This window comes from Hemitrygon akajei, chromosome 21 (genome assembly GCF_048418815.1).
Source record: "Hemitrygon akajei chromosome 21, sHemAka1.3, whole genome shotgun sequence".
NCBI classification, from domain to species: domain Eukaryota; kingdom Metazoa; phylum Chordata; class Chondrichthyes; order Myliobatiformes; family Dasyatidae; genus Hemitrygon; species Hemitrygon akajei.
The window spans coordinates 5,115,829-5,135,408 of NC_133144.1; the positions used below are offsets into that span (position 1 = coordinate 5,115,829).

The 19,580-nt window shown below is 40.4% G+C and overlaps 1 protein-coding gene across 3 annotated transcripts in view; it reads right to left on the minus strand.

Annotated features, from left to right (window-relative positions):
- Nucleotides 1-19,580, minus strand: part of otud7a (OTU deubiquitinase 7A) — a 317,398-nt gene that overhangs the window by 184,116 nt on the left and 113,702 nt on the right. For all 3 annotated transcript variants that reach the window (XM_073024744.1, XM_073024742.1, XM_073024743.1), the window contains one exon: nucleotides 796-950. In XM_073024744.1, coding sequence (XP_072880845.1) covers nucleotides 796-880 — 85 coding nt within the window. In that variant the 5' untranslated portion in view covers nucleotides 881-950. The remainder of the gene's footprint in view (nucleotides 1-795; nucleotides 951-19,580) is intronic.

The following is a 19,580-nucleotide window of genomic DNA, read 5'->3' on the forward strand; positions in this document are numbered from 1 at the left end:
AAGTTTGGAACAGTATGTGATTTACATAGCCAACAAAAAGACAGGCATAGCTACAGCCCATGTGCATACCCATGGGTACCTCAGTACATGTAACAATAATAGACCACTTTAATGATTTGGCTTCTTGATAAGCATGTTGCAGGTTTGAGGTGGGTAGCTTTCTTTCACAGAGCAAACTTGACTCAAAGGCGATGACCTCAGAAAGGGTTATGTTATTTTATTCTGCCCATGATATATAACAGCTCCTTCACAGTCTAATTCCCCATGATAGGTGAAAACACTTCCAGCTTTTAATATCATGTGCTTATGGGAATAATAAAATAACTGTGCCAATCATAGATTAAAAATGCTCAATTATGTGAAGCCCCAAACTCATTCTGCCAGCTGACTGAGAAGCTGGCAGGAACTTAGTTAAGGCCTCAGATGCTGGATATACAAAACTACATTCAGATTTCAACATTAATAACACCTTCTTACAGAAATTAAGGATGGAATGAAGAGACAAAACAATTTAGTCCCACATTAACACAAATCCTACCTACTGCTGGAAAAAGCACTTAAAGATCACACCACTCTTACATTTTTATAGAATGTGCACTATTGTTAATTACCTTCTGTACTGCAACATGTTAAACTTAGTTCATTGCCAATCAGAAAGCCATGTTTGAATTTCACAAAGAAGTATCAAGCACTAGAAACAAAATTCAGTATGACAAAATAAAAAAGCACTAAAACATTCAAATATTTTCCACTGAAGATTAGACACTTATATTTGTCCTTCAGTCTTTCACTCACCTTCCAGCAGATCTCTTGCCAGACCAGGTTCTGCCCCTGTGGACCGAACAAAGTCTGACAGGACTGCATCCATATCAAGAATCATGTGATCATATAGATGCACTGCCTGCCCCACCACAGAACTGGTTTCAGTCGCCAGGCTTTTAGATACACATCTGTTGAAAACAAAAAGGAAACATGAACAGCCTTTAGGGCAAATAAAAAAGCAAATATGGTATCAAACATTAATCTTATAGGAAGGAGCTCCTGACTATTTTCTAGTGACTGCTGCAGCCAGATGGGGGAAATACAGAATTTCTCACATAATCATTTGCTTGTTTTCTGCTACTGCAAAGCAATATGAATGCAGCAGATCACTTCTAACAGTTTGTACCATCCAGTAGCTGTGAAAGTAACAGTCTCACCAGTGTGTGACAATGACTCATACGTTAGGAACCAAAGAATGAAGAAAACAATCTACAACTGCAAACAGTATTAAATGTTATGTTAACATCCGCTCCATTCTGCCAGAATAATTCAGAAAGAAAATTTAAAACCAGTATAAGGATGTCTTTATCACAAAGGCAAAACAGAACTGATAATGCAAAGCATTATCAAGCAGCATCTGTAAAGGAAGAGTCAATCTTTCTGGATGATAACCTTACTAAAGGTCATTAATTAAAGGTATATCCTTCCTCTTTACAAAACTGCCTGGTCCAATATATATGACCATGAATTACTGCTTGTGTACCTGTATTACATATTGCTGATGGTTTTCTTCTGCCTAAATGACAATATTTGAAAGTGCTCTTATTTTAAAAACACAAGAAACTACTTCTGAAGTCAAAAGGAACAAGTGATGCAGATGACCCAAAGCAGATTAAACGCTCTCAACTATAATTAATGCACACGATTCATCCTGGACAAGTTAATCATAATCCTTCTTAATTTATAAAATGTACATTTATTGTTTTTAAAGTGATAGAGTTATAGCAAACTACAACACAGAAAAAGGCCCTTTGGCCCATCAAGTCAGTACCAAACCATTTCAATTGCATAATCCCACTGTTCTGCGCCTGGATCATAGACCTCCATACCCATACCATCCATGTACTCATCCAAACTTCTCTTAAATGTTGGCAGTTCGATGCAGACCATTTTACTTGCCACGGGAATTCACCTCTGTCCTTATATTCAGTGTCTACATTCCCCCCAGCGCTAATGCTAAGGAGACGCTCTGTGAACTGTACGGGCTATTAGCAAACTGCAGAACGCACACCCTGATGGTCTGTTTATTGTCGACTGTGATTTTAACCATGCGAACCTTAAGTCAGTGCTCCCCAAATTCCATCAGTATGTGGACTTTGCAACAAGGGGGAAGAACGTGTTGGACCTGGTTTACACAAACATTCCTGATGCGTACCGGGCAGAGCCCTGCCCCCACCTCGGATACTCAGCTCACATCTCTGTTATGCTAATCCCAACATACAGACTGCTCGTCAGGCGCTTCAGACCAGTTCAGAAGCAGATGAAAACCTGGCCAGCAAGACCCATCTCTGCTCTTCAAGACTGCTTTGAGCACACTGACTGGCACATATTCAGGGAGGCTGCAACCGATGGTGACTCTACCAGCTTAGAGGAGTACACAGCATCAGTAACCAGCTATTTCAGCAAGTGCATTGATGATGTTACTCTGTCCAAGACCATCACTATACATGCCAACCAGAAGCCATGGATGACCGCAGAGATGCGTGTGCTGCTGAGGTCCCGCGACTCCGCCTTCAGAGCAGGCGACAAGGCAGCTCTAACAACAGCAAGGGGCAAACTGTCCCGAGCCATCAGAGGGGCAAAGCGTGCACATGCCCAACTAATCCACAGTCATTTCCAGGACAGCGGCGACACGCGGTGCATGTGGAAGGGCATCCAGGACATCACCAATTACAAGACAACATCACCTGACCGTGCAGGTGATGCCTCCCTCTCAAATGCGCTGAATAACTTCTATGCCCGGTTTGAGGCAGAAAATGACACGGCGGCGAGGAAGTCCACCCCTCCTACAAATGACCAGGTGCTGTATCTCTCCGTGGCCAACGTGAGAAGAACCCTGTGCAAGGTCAACACACGGAAGGCTGCTGGACCAGACAACATCCCTGGGTAGAGTGCTCAGAGGATGTGCAAACCAGCTAGCAAATGTTCTCACTGACATCTTCAACATCTCCCTGAGCAGCGCCACCATTCCAATGTGCTTCAAGGCACCACCATTGTCCCCGTGCCGAAGTCTTCAGAGTCCTGCCTAAATGACTACCGCCCTGTTGCACTTACATCCATCATCAGGAAGTGTTTCGAGAGGCTTGTCATGAGGCATATCAAGACCCTGCTTCCCCACTCACTGGACCCCCTGCAGTTTGCGTACCGTCCCAATCGCTCAACAGATGACACCATTGCCACCACCCTCCCACCTGGCCTTAACCCACCTGGACAAAAAAGACACATACGTTCAGATGCTGTTCATAGAGTTCAGTTCAGCATTCAACACAATCATCCCTCAGAAACTGATTGGAAAGCTGAGCCTACTGGGCCTGAACACCTCCCTCTGCAACTGGATCCTAGACTTCCTGACTGGGAGACCTCAGTCAGTCCACAGCAGGAGCAGCATCTCCAACACCCAACAAGGGTTGCGTGCTCAGTCCACTGCTGTTCACTCTGCTGACCCACGACTGTGCTGCAACACACAGCTCGAACCATATTATCAAGTTCGCTGATGACACGACCGTGGTGGGTCTCATCAGCAAGAACCACGTGTCAGCTTACAGAGAGGAGGTGCAGCGGCTAACGGACTGGTGCAGAGCCAACAACCTGTATCTTAATGTGAACAAAACAAAAGAGATGGTTGTTGACTTCAGGAGGGCACGGAGCGACCACTCCCCGCTGAACATCGACGGCTCCTCAGTAGAGGGCGTAAAGAGCACAAATTTCTTGGTGTTCACCTGACAGAGAATCTCACCTGGTCCCTCAACACCAGCTCCATAGCAAAGAAAGCCCAGCAACGTCTCTACTTTTTGCGAAGGCTGAGGAAAGTCCATCTCCCACCCCCCATCCTCATCACATTCTACAAGGGTTGTATTGAGAGCATCCTGAGCAGCTGCATCACTGCCTGGTTCGGAAATTGCCACATCTCCATTTTGTAGCATATGGAGTAAGTCACATTCCTAGCAGCTCTCTCTCTTTTAATATATTTTATATCCCACTAACAGATCCTTTTTAGTTTTGATGATTTATTACTTCTACTGAAGGATTTATTATTTGTACTGAAGGATTTACAACTCAATTACAATGGCCGAAAAAAGTCGTTCTGGTATTGAACTGAGAAGCGGCAAGACTTTTCCTGAAATGGAGCAAACGGAACAAACCAAGAAAATGGAGGAATCTGTTACACTAGCAGGAATATTTTCTTCAATACAAGACATGAAATCGGAATTCGGATCGCTTAATATTAAAATTGATAAGCTGGCCAGTTCAAATGGGAAGCTTAAAAAAGCTATTTCTACGATTCAAGACTCTTTGAAAAACTTGGACTCTCAACTTCAAACACTTCAGCAGACTACAACCCGAATTGAGAGTGAGCATGATCTATTCAAGCAAACTATTAAAGATCAAGAAATGAAGATATCTTTGATGGAAAAGAAAATCAATGAAATTACCTCGGAACTATCTAAAACGAAGAAAAGAATGGTTGATTTAGATAGTAGAGGGCGTCGGCGGAATTTGCGTATTCTGGGACTGCCTGAAAATACTGAAGCTGGCAATTTGTTAAAATTCTTTTCAGATATGTTGTACTCACTTTTCAATGAGACTCTTAAAGCTAGCCCCTTAATTGACAGAGCTCACTGAATTCCATTTTCTCGGCGTTCATCCGAATTACATCCTCGAGCAGTTGTACTTTCTTTGCATAATTATACGACTAAAGAAGCTATTCTTCGAGAAGCCAGAAAGAAGCAGAAATTATTCTTTAATTTGACACAGATTCGTATAGTCGAAGATTATCCTCCCGAGATCTTTGCCGAAAGAAAGAAATATCGAGAAGTTATGAGTGAAATGTATAAATTAGATTTAAATCCCTCCCTTCGCTTTCCAGCAAAGCTGATAATTTTTCCTGAAAAATCTCAATCATTGAGAATCTACTCTCCTCAGGAGGGATGGGTGTATATTAAAAACCTTAAAGTGAAGCCTACTGAATAAAATATTAAAGTTATTCCGATTACTCAATAGGCAATTTTGAAGTATTTGCTGTATGAGTTGTTTATGGAGCTTCTGAGTTAAGTACATTCTATACCTTTTCATTCTTTGGTATGGGACGTGGCTGATTTAATTTTTTTTACCTTATTAATAATTAGTACATATATAATTGTCTTGTAGGGAACCTTTACAGTATTGTACTTTAATGGTCCGTGTAGGACCTGTTCTTCTTCGAGATAAAGAATATTGTTTGTAATATTATTTGTTTGGATTTATTCCTTTTTCTGAATATGTGTTTAAGCTACTTTAACTGATTCTAAGATGACCATTGTTGATTATGTTTTTATTAATGTTAGACATAACATTATAGTAGTTGAATTCTGTTTGTGCCTTTTATTATGGCTATTTTCCGTGGGATTTTTGCTTTAGTTTTATTATACGGAGCTGCAAGATGGAGAATAGGGTCAAGGGTTATTAGTCAGCATGGGACCAGCCTATTGGTTCTTTAGTTTCTATCTTCTGGGAGGCGGGAGGGGGGAGGGGTCTATTAGAGTAGGTTTTTTTCTTGATTGGGCAGTTCTTTTGATGGATTTCTCTTTCGTAAATACGTCACTCCTTCTGGTTGTACCCGCGCTTTTTGGTTTAATCTGTACTTGCGTAACATTTCTTTTATATAATATTAAATTCAATTTTAAACATGGATGTTAATAAAATCAATAGAATATCTTGGAATTGAAACGGTGTCAATCGCCCCATTAAGCGTAAGAAGATTTTTAAGAAATTAAAAACACAATGCTGATGTTATTTTTGCGCAAGAAAATCATATACAAAAACAGGATGAGGACAGGTTTTTCCACTTCTGGAAAGGACCTCCATTTCACTCACTGTCGGATAGTAAAATAAGAGGCGTTTCTATATTTCTTAGTCCCAAAATCCCTTTTGTACACTTTAATACTACTACTGATTCGATTGGAAGATATTTAATTGTTACTGGTTTATTATGCGAGCAAAAGGTAGCTCTGGTGTGTGCATACACACCTAATGTAGATAATTCAGATTTTTTAAAGAAACTATTTTCAGAGTTACCGAATCTCAATGAATATAAGCTGATCATGGGTGGTGACTTTAATTGTTGCTTAAATCCGGCGATTGACAGGTAATCAACCAATCTGTCGTTTCCTAATAAAGCGGCAGCTTGTATTAACTCTTTTTTATTAGAATATGGCCTTGTTGATATTTGGAGATATAAACACCCCAATGATAAAGTTTTCTCTTTTTTCTCACACGTCCATCACAAGTATTCTCGAATTGATTACTTTTTTTTAAGATACACGTCTGTTAAACTCCGTTGTTGAATGTGCGTATGACATCATTGTGTTCTCAGATCATGCACCTTTAAAGTTAACTCTTAAGCTTTCGGATAGATTTTTGAAAATCTCAGTGGAGATTGAACCCTGTATTGTTACAGGATCCAGCTTTTGTTAATTTTATTAAGAAGTAAATTTCTATATTTTTTGAATTTAATACAACTGAAGAAATGTCAAATCTGGTTATATGGGACACCTTGAAATCTTTTCTTAGGGGACAGATAATCTCATATTCAGCAGCCTTGAGAAAGAAAACTAAAGTGGAATTGTCAGTGCTTATTAATAAAATTAAACAGATAGATAAAGTGTATTCAGTTAAACCTACTGAAGACCTATATAAAGAAAGGGTCAAACTTCAATCACAGTATGATTTATTTCTGACCTTTCCCATTGAACAGCAAATTTTTAAATCTAAAAGTTTATTTTATATATATGGGGAAAAATCTGCTAAACGTTTAGCGGGTCAGTTAAAGGCTGGGATGGTCAGAAGACAGATTTTAAAAATTCGCCGACCAGATAAAACAGAAACTTTAGATCCTTATGAAATTAATAAGATATTTATGGACTTTTATTCTAATCTTTATAAATCTGAATTCTCTGATAGTACTATTACTATGAATAGATTTTTGCAAAGATTAAACATACCTCAAATTTCAATTCAAGATGTTGATATGTTAGATGCGCCTATTAAACAAGAGGAGATAGCCAAGGCTGTATCCTCTATGCAATTAGGTAAAGCTCCGGGACCTGATGGTTATATGGTAGAATTTTACAAGACTTTTCATGAAATGCTTATACCACATCTTCATCAAACGTTTACCGATTCTACATCCTCTGGGAACCTTCCTAAAACTTTTTATGAGGCACTAATTTCATTGATTCCAAAAAAAGGAAAAGACCCACTGGAATGTGTAACCTATAGACCTATTTCTTTACTGAATGTAGATTTTAAAATTTTCTCTACGATTCTAGCAAATAGGCTTGAGAATATCTTGCCTAATGTTATCTCAAACGATCAAACAGGATTTATAAAAAATAGGTACTCACATTTTAATATTCGAAGATTGTTAAATATCATTTATTCCCCCTCAGCCAAAGAATCTGAATGTATTGTATCTTTGGATGCAGATAAAGCCTTTGATAGGGTGGAGTGGCCTTATCTATTTCAGGTTTTGAAGAGGTTTAATTTTGGTCCAGGATTTATTTCCTGGATTAAATTGATTTATCATGCCCACCGGTTCTAACTAATAATCAAAAGTCTCCTTATTTTAGATTATATAGAGGTACCCGTCAGGGTTGTCCCCTTAGTCCTTTATTATTTAATCTGGCTTTAGAACCACTTACTATTGCTCTTAGGGATTCTAATTCTGTGCAGGGTATTAGGAGAGGGGATAAATTACATTAGGTTTTGTTATACGCGGATGATTTATTAGTTTACATTTCAAATCCTAGGAAATCTATTCCTTTTATGTTATCTATATTTATGGAATTTGGTATTTTTTCTGGATATAAACTTAATTTACATAAAAGTGAATTATTTCCTATTAATAATTATTCTGATTATGATCAAATACCTTTTAATATTGCCAAAAACCATTTTACTTACCTTGGTATCAAAATTACTAAAAATTTTAAAGACCTATATAGGTATAATTTCTTCCCTTTAGTTGAATATACTCAACAGGCGCTTTCTAAATGGTCACCTATGTCGATGTCATTGATAGGTCGAATAAATGCTATAAAAATGGTTATTCTACCGAAATTTTTATATATATTTCAAGCAGTTCCCTCTTTTGTTCCAAAAACATTTTTTGATAAAATAGATTCTCTGATTTTGTCTTATGTTTGGAATAATAAAAGCTCTAGAGTGAATGAACTTTTATTGCAAAAATCAAAAAAAGATGGAGGACTGGCTTTACCAAACTTTAGATCTTATTATCGGGCAATTAATATTTGTTATATTACTTTTTGGATTTATGATATAGATGACCAAGATCGCCCTTCATGGTTACAGCTGGAGGAAAATTCAGTAATGGGGTTTTTGTTAGCTTCTTTATTAGGAGCTCCTCTTCCGTTTTCGCTCTCCAGAATAGGTAGACAAGCTCTCAACCCTATTGTTAAACATACTTTAAAAATTTGGTTTCAATTTTGTAGATTTTTTGAATTAAATGATTTTCTACTTTCTAGTAATATTTATTCTAATTTCTTTTTTAAACCATCAACTTTGGATAAGGCTTTTTTAACATGGAAAATTAAGGGAATAAAAACTTTTTTAGATTTGTTTTTACAAGACTGTTTAATGCCTTTTTCACAGTTAATGGAGAAATATGATATCTCTAATACACATTTTTTCAGATATTTACAGGTTAGGAATTTTTTATGTGATTTTTTACCGAATTACCCCTTGGCCTGCTCTTTAAATTTGGCTTATGCTATTTTTCAGTTTAAACCTTTTCAAAAACGATTAATAGCTATCATTTATAAACAGTTAATAAATGCTTGCATGTCACCTAATGATAGGGTTCAACGCACCTGGGAAGTAGAACTTCAACATTCACTTTCAGATATATTATTTAGTCAATAATTCATCTATCTGTGCATGCCATATCTTAATTCAGTTTAAGATAGTACACAGGGCCCATATGTCCAAAGATAAATTGGCGCATATTTTTCCTAATATAAGCCCTATTTGTGACAGATGTAACACAGAAGTGGCTACTCTAACTCATATGTTTTGGTCATGTGTAAGTTTAAACAATTTTTGGAGGGATGTGTTTGGAATATTATCTAAAGTTATAGATGTGGATGTTCAACCTAATCTACTTACAGCAATTTTTGGGATTATTCCAGAGGAAGCAAGCAAAGCGTCTGCTTCCGCCCAACATGTGATAGCTTTTTCAACTTTACTGGCTAGGAGAGCTATTTTGCTACACTGGAAAGAATCTAACCCACCTACTGTTTTTTATTGGTTCTCCTCCATTATGTCATGTCTAAGCTTGGAGAAAATTAGAAGCCAGACATTTGATACATCCTTTAATTTTGAACAAGTCTGGCGACCCTTTATTCAGTATTTTCACATGATTTAATTTATTTTTATTTATTTATTTTTCTTTATTCTCTTTGGGGAAAATCCTTATCCATGAAGGTTCGGAGATGACTGGAAGGATGTTTTTTTTCCTCTCTTTTTGTAAAATTTTATCCTCAATTGGACTGCCCAATCTTTCTTTTTCTTTCTTTTTTTTCTTTCTTTTTTTTTTGTTTCAGTTTAGTTAGTGGGGTTTTTTTTCCTTTATCAATAAAATTTCCAATCTTTTTTTATGATTGATATGAGGAGTTGTAGTTTTTTTTGACCGTTGTAAATATAACAGCATAATATTTTACCTATTTGATTTTGACATTATATGCTTTCTGTTTTTATTATTGCTGTTTATATGTCTTTTATATTATGTTTGCTAAACTCCTCCTCTGATTTGTATATTCTTTATTTGAAAATCAATAAAAAGATTGAAAAACAAAATGAAATGGAAATTGCACCATCTTGGATTGCAAGACCCTGTAGCGGATAGTTAGGTCAGCTGAGAAGATCATCGGGGTCTCACTTCCTGTCATCACGGACATTTACACTACATGCTGCATCTGCAAAGGAAACAGCATTATGAAGGACCCCATGCACCCCTCATACAATCTCTTCTCCCTCCTGCCATCTGGGAAAAGGCTCCAAAGCATTCAGGCTCTCATCACCAGACTATGTAACAGTTTCTTCCCCCAAACTATCAGACTCCTCAATACCTGAAGCCTGGACTGACACCTTGCCCTACTGTCCTGTTTATTATTTATTGTAATGCCTGCACTGTTTTTGTGCACTTTATGCAGTCCAGTGTAGCTTTCTCTGTGTTTTTTTTTATTATTACATAGTTCAGTCTAGTTTTTTGTACTGTGTCATGTAACACCATGGTCCTGAAAAATATTGTCTCATTTTTACTATGCACTGTACCAGCAGTTAAGGTCAAAATGACAATAAAAGTTGACTTGACGACTTGACTTGAAATCAAAATCACCTCCACCACTTGTGGTGCAGCAGAATCTACACTCTCATCTCCTTCTGAATGAAGAAGTTTCCCTTCATGTTCCCCTTAAAAATTTCACCTTTAAACTATAACCTCTAGTCGTAGTCTCACCTAAGCTCAGTGGAAACAGCCTACTTGCATTTACCCTGTGAGGCAAAGCAGCAGAGAGGTCATACAGATTACAGAGGAGGAAGTGTTGTCTTGAGGAAAATTAGTCTGGACAAACCCTTAGGGCCTGACAAGGTGTTCCCTCAGATCTGTGGGAGACAAGTGCAGAAACTGAATGGACCCAGCAGAGATATTTCAATCATCCTTAGCAACAGGTGAGGTACCAGATGACTGGAGGACAGCGAATGTTGTTCCACTGTTTAAGAAAGGCTCTAAATTTAAACCAAGAAATTATAGGATGGCGAGTGTGATATCAGTAGAGGAAAAGTTATTGGGAGGAACTCTAAGGGACTGAACTTACGAGTATTTGGATAGATAGGGACTGATTAGGAATAGTCTGCTCAGCTTTGTGTCTAACCAATCTTATGGAGTTTTTCAAGGAAGTTATTGGGAAAATTGAAAAAAGCAAGGCAGTAGAGTTGTCTACTTGGACTTTCAGCAAGGTATTTGACAAAGTCTCTCTTAACAAAGTCAGTCAAGAAGGTTCAGTTGCTTGGCATTCAAGATAAGGTAGTAAACCTGATTAGACATTGGCTTTGCGGAAGAAGCCAGAGAGTGGTAGTAGATGGTTGCCTTTCTGACTGGACACCTGTGACTAGTGGAGTGCCGCAGGGATCAGTGCTGGGACCATAGTTGTTTATCATCTATATCAACGATCTGGATGATAATGTGGTTAACTGAATCAGCAAGTTTTGGGATGACACCAAGATTAGAGGTGTAATCAACACGTACAAAACGGATGCTGCCCGACCTGTTGAGTTCATCCAGCTTTTGTACGTGTTGATTTGACCACAGCATCTGCAGTGTACTTTGTGTTTAAGATTAGAGGTGTAGTGGATAGCAAGGAAGACTGTGAAAGCTTGCAGCAGAATCTGAACCAGGTAGAAAAATGGGTTGAAAAATAGCAGATGGAATTTAATGCAGGAAAGTGTGAAGTGTTGTATTCTGGGAGGGTACTGAATGGTAGGACATTGAGGGGTGCTGTAGAACAAAGGGATCTGGGAATAAAGGTCCATAATTGAAAGTGGCGTCATGGGTAGATCGGGTCATAAAGCAAACTTTTGGCACATTGGCCTTCATAGATCAAACTATTGAGTACAGGAGTTGGGATGTTATGTTGAAATTATATAAGACATTGGTGAGGCCTTATTTGGAGTATCATGTGCAGTTTTGGTACAGGAAAGATGTAAATAAGGTCTGTCTGCCAAGTAAATCATTTGTTATGAACTGTGTCTTAATGGCATGGGTGATCATGGTCTTTACATGATTGTGATTGTTTTAGGCAATTTTTTTTCAGAAATAGTTTGCCATTGCCTACTTTTTATTTATTTTCTGGCCCTTCAAACTACATAGCCTAGCTTCCCACTAACTTAACCCTAACCTAGCCAAGGGACAATTTATAATGACGAACTAACCAACTCACCAGTATGTCTTCGGACTGTAGGTAGAAACCAGAGCATCCAGAGTCATGGGGAAAATGTATAAACTTCTTACAGACAGCAGCAAGAAATGAACCCGGATTGCTGTTACTGTAAAGCGTTGTGCTCACCACTAAGGTTAGGGGTGAAGGAGACAGTGCAGAGTACCCCTCCACAACAGGTATATCACTTTGTATACTGTTGGGGGTGTCGACCTAACACAGGGAAGTCACAGTGGTCTCTGGCACTGAGAAAAAAGGCACGTTGTGATAATGGGGGATTTGTTAGTTGGAGGGACAGGCAGGAGGTTCTGTGGGTGAGAACGAGATTCCAGGATGGTATGTTGCCTCCCAACTGCCAATGTTGCGTACCCGTGACACATGACACTGGTGTTGAAGCTATACTGGACTTAAGGTAGTGGTCTTGTGATGGTGGAGTGACGTCATTTTCCCGCCAGTAGAGGTCATGTGACAGGTTTTTTTTACAGGGTATAAAAGGAGGACCCCTCCCTGTGAGGAGGGGCAGTTCGTGGCTGGATTTGCCATTTTGACTTCATGCCACTGCGTGGTCCAATATTATGACGCAGTTTGGTTGAAAGATGGAGTTTTATTTAATACCTAAAGTTTAAAAGGTCATTGCCAGCAGTTTCTTTATAATACTGCCAGTTAAAAATCAGTGGAGAGTGAAGATCGAAGTTCGGGAGCTAAAAGATCGAGGAAAGTCGATTTCGACGGTGAAACAGGTTCAACCTTGTTTGATCCTCATTCGGAAGGAATTCGTTGGCTGTCCCCGTGTTAATCCCTGCGAAATAGCAGAAAGGATTGGGAACAGTTTTGTCAAAGGTCAGTGCCTTTAAGCCGTTTCATTTCCATCTTCGTAAATTCTCCGTGGGAAAAGTATAGTTCAACTGGGAACCCCAACAACACAATGTGAAAGAGAATTTAAATCGTTTAAAAAGTCTCTCCTTTAATGGACTGTAAGCATTTTGAACTTTTGCAGTACTACTTTGAAGAACTGTTTTTTTCAACATCGCTTTAAGAACTGTTTAAGCTGTCGCACAGCAGCTGATTTCCGGTTACGTTAGTGGTTTGTTTACTTTTGGGGTTTGTTTTTCAGTGTTTAATAAACGTTTTGTTTGTTATAAAAACCCTGCCTCACTCACATATTTATTGTTGCTGAATCCGTAACACCAGGACCTGGGACATGTCATATTGAGTCCTCTGCATTCTGGGAGGGAGAACAGCCAGAGGTTGTGGTCCATGTTGTTGCCAATGAAGTAGGACAAGTAACGAGATTCTGCATAGGGAGTTCAGGGAGTTAGGTGTTAAAGGACAGGACCTCCAAGGTTGTGATCTCAGGACTGCTACCCGTGTCATGTGCTAGTGAGGCCAGAACTAGGGGATTATACAATTTAGTATGTGGCTAAGGAGCTGGTGTAGGATGGAAGGCATAAGGTTTTTGGATAGGGTTAGTTTCTCCATTATGGGAAACTAACCTTATCAGACATACAGCACAGACGTTCTCCGTATGGGAATCCACCCCAAGCAGTAGTACACGGCTGATGTTGTGTACTTGGATTTTCCAAAGGAATTTGACATAGTGCCACATGTGAGGCTGCTTAACAAGCTACAAGCCCATGGTTTTACAGGAAAGATTCTAGTATGGACAAGCAGCGGCTGATTGGCATAAGGCAAAGAATGGGAATAAAAGGAGCCTTTTCTGGTTGCTGCCAGTGACCAGCGGTGTTCCACAGGGGTCTGTGTTGAGATCACTTCTTTGTCCATAATATGTCAATGATTTGGATGATGGAATTGAAGGCTTTGTTACAAAGTCTGCAGATGATATGAAGACAGGTGGGATGGCAGGTAGTTTTGAGTAAGTAGAGAGGTTACAGAAGGAATTAGACAAATTAGGAGAACGTGCAAAGAAATGGCAGAAGGAATACTTTGTTGGGAAGTGTACGAACACAAACTTTGGTAGAAGAAATAAAAGGGTTGAGTATTTTCTAAATGAAGAGAAAATACAAAAAACCGAGACACAAAAAGACTTGGGAGTCCTTGTGTAGGATTTCCTGAAAATGAATTTGCAGGTTGAGTCTGTGATGAGGAAGGGAAATGTAATGTTATCATTTATTGCAGGAGGGTTAGAATATTAAAGCAAGGATGTAATGTTGAGACTTTATAAAGCACCGGTGAGGCCTCACTTGGAGTATTAGGCCTCTTATCTTAGAAAGGATGTGCTGAAACTGGAGACGGTTCAAAGGAGGTTCACGAAAATGATTCCAGGATTAAACGGCTTGTCCAATGAAAAGCGTTTGATGGCTCTGGGTCTGTATTCACTAGTATTCCGAAGAATAAGAGTAACCTAATTGAAACCTATCGAATGGTGAAAGACCATCATAGAGCAGATGTGAAGAGGAGTCTAAGACCAGAGGACGCTGCCTCAGAATATAGGGATGTCCATCTGCCACTAGACGAGTTCTTCAGTCTGTCTTGACTGAGCCTTGCCTTGACAATCTCCCTAACTAATAACGCCACCATTCCCCTTTCAATCCCTCCCACTCTATCACGTCTAAAACAATGGAACCCCATAATATTGAGCTACCAGTCCTGCCCCTAATGCAACCAAGTCTCACTAATAGCTACAATATCATAATTCCATGTTTGATCCATGCACTCTGCTTATCTGCTTTTCCTACAATACGTCTTGCGTTGGAATATATGCTGCTCAGAACACTAGTTGGACCATGCTCAACCATTTTATTCCTGACTTTATCTGAGGTCTTAACAACATCTCCTCCATTACCACTCCACTAACTGTTCTGGCATTCTGCTTCCATTCACCTGCAACTATAGATTAACCCATTCCAGTGCAATACTAGCAAACCTTCCCATAAGACCATAAGACATAGGAGCAGAATTAGGCAATTCAGCCCATTGAGTCTGCTCTGCCATTTCATCATGGCTGATCCCAGATCCAGCTCAGCCCCATACACCTCCCTTCTTGCCATATCCTTTGATGCCATGACTGAACAGGAAACAAACAACTTCTGCCTTATGAACAGGAAAGGAATGGAGGGTTATGGGCTGAGTGCAGGTCAGTGGGACTAGGTGAGAGTAAGCGTTCGGCACGGACTAGAAGGGCCGAGATGTCCTGTTTCTGTGCTATAATTGTTATATGGTTATAAATATACAGATGGACTTCACTTCCACTGCTGTCTGTGGCAGAGCATTCCAGATTTACTAATTTCTGGCAAAAAAAATCCTCCTTACCTCTGTTCTAAAGGGTCGCCCCCTCAATGTAAATCATTGACAAACAATGTGAAAAGCAGCGGTCCTAATATTGACCCCTGAGGGACACCACTAGTCACTGGCAGCCAACCAGAAAAGGCTCCATTTATTCCAGCTCACTACCTTTTACCTGTCAGCCATTCTGCTATCCCTACCAGTATCTTTCCTGTTCCACCTGCCCCAGAAGAGGTCCCAGTTATCCAGAAATCTGAATCCCTGCCCCTTGTTCCAATTCTTCAGCCATGCATTACCTGCCACCTCATTCTCTCCCTATCCTCACTGTCGCGTGGCACAGGCAGTAATCCCGAGATTACTACCCTTGAGGTCCAGCTTCTCAGCTTCCTTCTTAAACTTCCAATATTCTTTTTTCAAAACCTCCTCCCTCTTTCTTCCTATGCCATTGGTATCAATATGTACTACATCTTTTGGTTGTTCACTCTCCCTTCTATGGATATTGTGAACGTTTCCAGAAACATCTTGGACCCTGGTACCTGGGAGTCAAACCATCATCCGTGTTTCTTTCGTGTCCACAGAATCGCTTATCTGTCCCACTGACTTATAGAGCCCACTATTATTACTGCTATCCTCTTCACTTCCCTACCCTTATGAGCCACAGGACCAGATTCAGTGTCAGAGACTATTGCTTCCCCCGGGTAGGTCGTATCCCCCACCCCAACAGTACTCAAAATGGAGAACTTACTGTTGAGGGGGATGGTCACAGGGGCACTCTCCACTATCTGACGTTCTCCCTTCCCTCTCCTGCCAGTTACCCATTTACGTCTCCTTTAGCCTTGGGGTGAGAATATTCTTCCTGTAGCAACTGTCTGTCACTGCTTCACTTTCCCTAACAAGCTGAAGGTCATCAAGCTGCAGTTTCAGTTCCCTAACATGGCATAAGAGGCTGCATCTTGATGCACCAGATGCAGATACAGCCATTACGCAGGCTGGGAATCTCCTGAAAATCCAACATCTGACACCCAGAACAGAACACTGGATCTGTAGACATACACCCTATTCTCTCAAGATTTAAATGAGAAATAAGAAATGAACTTACCTACTTATATGGCCTCAGCCTGTTCTCGCCAAAACCCTGCTGAGCCAAAGCCTTACTACACTGCCTCAAGACTACTCTGAAAATGAGGGACTCAATGACCACTCTGCTAAGCAGTACCTGGCTTTCGTAGAGAATGGCTTTCCCATTGAAAATCTTTGTCGGACCTGCGCGGGATTATTCCTGTTACATCTAAGCAGTACTGCAATCAATGACTCCCGTCGCAAATCTTGCTGCTTTTTCAAGCTCTTTGTGACTGCCAGCATATTAGTCCCTTCCAGTTTAGATGCAAACTGTCTCTTCTGTACAGATACAACCTTCCCTGGAAGAGAGGCAAATGGTCCAAAAAACTCAAGTCCCCCCTCCTACACCAAATCCTTAGCCACGTGCTAAACTGTACTATCTTCTTTTATCTGGCCCCACTAGCACGCAGCACGAGTAGCAATCCTGAGAGCACAACCCTGGAGGTCCAGTTCTTTAACTTAACATCTAACTCCCTGAACTCACATTGAAGAACATTGTCCCTCTTCCTACCTATGTCATTGGTATCTATTTGGGCCACAACCTCTGGCTGCCCATCCTCCCACATTAGAATGTGGAGGATCCTGGCACCTGGAAGGTATCATAACATCCAGGAATCTTGTTCTCATGTACAGATACATCTGTAAATGTCTTCTTTTGTTCAACTGTATCAAAGTACATAGGAACTTGAAGAAAAGTTTCAATATAGCCCATAGGTTTCGTAAATGGGGCATTACTGAGAATGCAGTGATAGACACACAGAAATATAGAAAACCTACAACACAATACAAGACCTTCAGCCCACAAAGCTGTGCCGAACATGTCCTTACTTTATAACTACTTAGGCTTACCCATTGCCCTCGATTTTTCCAAGCTCCATGTACCTATCCAGGAGTCTCTTAAAAGACCCCATCGCTTCCACCTCCACCACTACCACCGGCAGCCTATTCCATGCACTCACCAGTCTCTGCATAAAAAACTTACCCCTGACATCTCCTCTGTACCTACTTTCAAGCACCTTAAAACTATGCCCTCACATGCTAGCCAATTCAACCCTGGAAAAAAGCCAGGGAAACAGCCAGGGAAACTGTCCACACGATTAATGCCTCTCATTATCTCTACCAGGTCACTTCTCATCCTCCGTCGCTCCAAGGAGATAAGGCCAAGTTCACTCAACCTATTCTCATGCTCGCCAATCCAGGCAACATCCTTGTAAATCTCCTCTGCACCGTTTCTATGGTTTCCACATCCTTCCTGTAGTGAGGCGACCAGAATTGAGCACAGTACTCCAAGTGGGGTCTAACCAGGGTCTTATATAGCTGTAACATTACCTCTCGGCTCTTAAACTCAATCCCATGATTGATGAAGGCCAATGCACCACCATATGCCTTCTTAACCACAGAGTCAACTTACGTAGGCAGCTTTGAGTGTCCTATGGACTCCGACCCTAAGATCCCTCTGATCCTCCACACTGTCAAGAGTCTTACCATTAATGCTATATTCTGCCATCATATTTGACCTACCAAAATGAACCACTTCACACTTATCTGGGTTGAACTCCATCTGCCACTTCTCAGCCCAGGTTTGCATCCTATCAATGCCCCGCTGTAACCTCTGACAACTCTCCACACTATCCACAACACCTCCAACCTTTGTGTCATCAGCAAATTTACCAACCCATCCCTTCACTTCTTCATCCAGGTCAGTTATAAAAATCACAAAGAGTAGGGGTCCCAAAACAGATCCTTGAGGCACACCACTGGTCACCAACCTCCATGCAGAATATGACCCGTCTTATAACCACTTTTTGCCTTCTGTGGGCAAGTCATTTCTGGATCCTCAAAGCAATGTCCCCTTGGATCCCATGCCTCCTCACTTTCTCAATAAGCTTTGCATGGGGTACCTTATCAAATACCTTGCTGAAATCCATATACATTACATCTACTGCTCTACCTTCATCAATGTATTTAGTCACATCCTCAAAAAATCCAATCAGGCTCATAAGACGTGACCTGCCTTTTACAAAGCCATGCTGACTATTCTTAATCATATTATGCCTCTCCAAATATTCATAAAACCTGCCTCTCAGGCTCTTCTCCATCAACTTACCAACCACTGAAGTAAGGCTCACTGGCGTATAATTTCCTGAGCTATCTCTACTCTCTTTCTTGAATAAGGGAAAAACATCCGCATCCCTCCAATCCTCCAGAACCTCTCCCTTCCTCATTGATGATACAAAGATCATCGACAGAGGCTTAGCAATCTCCTCCTTTGCATCCCACAGTTGCCTGGGGTACATCCCATCCAGTCCCAATGACTTATCCAACTTGACGCTTTCCAAAAGCTCCAGCACATGCTCTTCCTTAATATCTACATGCTCAAGCTTTTCAGTCAGCTGTAAATCATCCATACAATCGCCAAGGTCCTTTTCCGTAGTGAATACTGAAGTAAAGTATTCATTAAGTACCTCTGCTATTTCCTCCAGAGTCACACTCACTTTTCCACTATCACACTTGATTGGTCCTATTCACTCACATCTTATCCTCTTGCTCTTCACATACTTGGAGAACGCCTTGGGATTTTCCTTAATCATGTTCACCAAGGCCTTCTCATGGCCCCTTCTGGCTCCGCTAATTTAATTCTTAAACTCCTTCCTGCTAGCCTTATAATCTTCTAGATCTCCATCATTACCTAGTTTTTCGAACCTTTCGTAAGCTCTTCTTTTCTTCTTGACTAGACTTACAACAGCCTTTGTACACCACGGTTCCTCTACCCTACCATCTCTTCCGTTTCATTGGAATGTATCTATGCAGAACCCCATGCAACTATCCCCTGAACATTTTCCACATTTCTTCCGTACGTTTCCCTGAAAACATCTGTTTTCAATTTATGGTTCAAAGTTCCTGCCTGGTAGCCTCATATTTCCCCTTACTCCAAATAAACACTTTCCTAACTTGTCTGTTCCTGGCCATCTCCAATGCTACTGTAAAGGAAATAGAGTTGTGTTCACTATCTCCAAAATGCTATCCCACTGAGAGACTTGAAACCTGACCAGGTTCATTTCCCAATACCAAATCAAGTACAGCCTCTCTCTTGTAGGCTTATCTACATATTGTATCAAGAAACCTTCCTGAACACGCCTAACAAACTCCACCCCATCCAAACCCCTCACTCTTGGGAGATGCCAA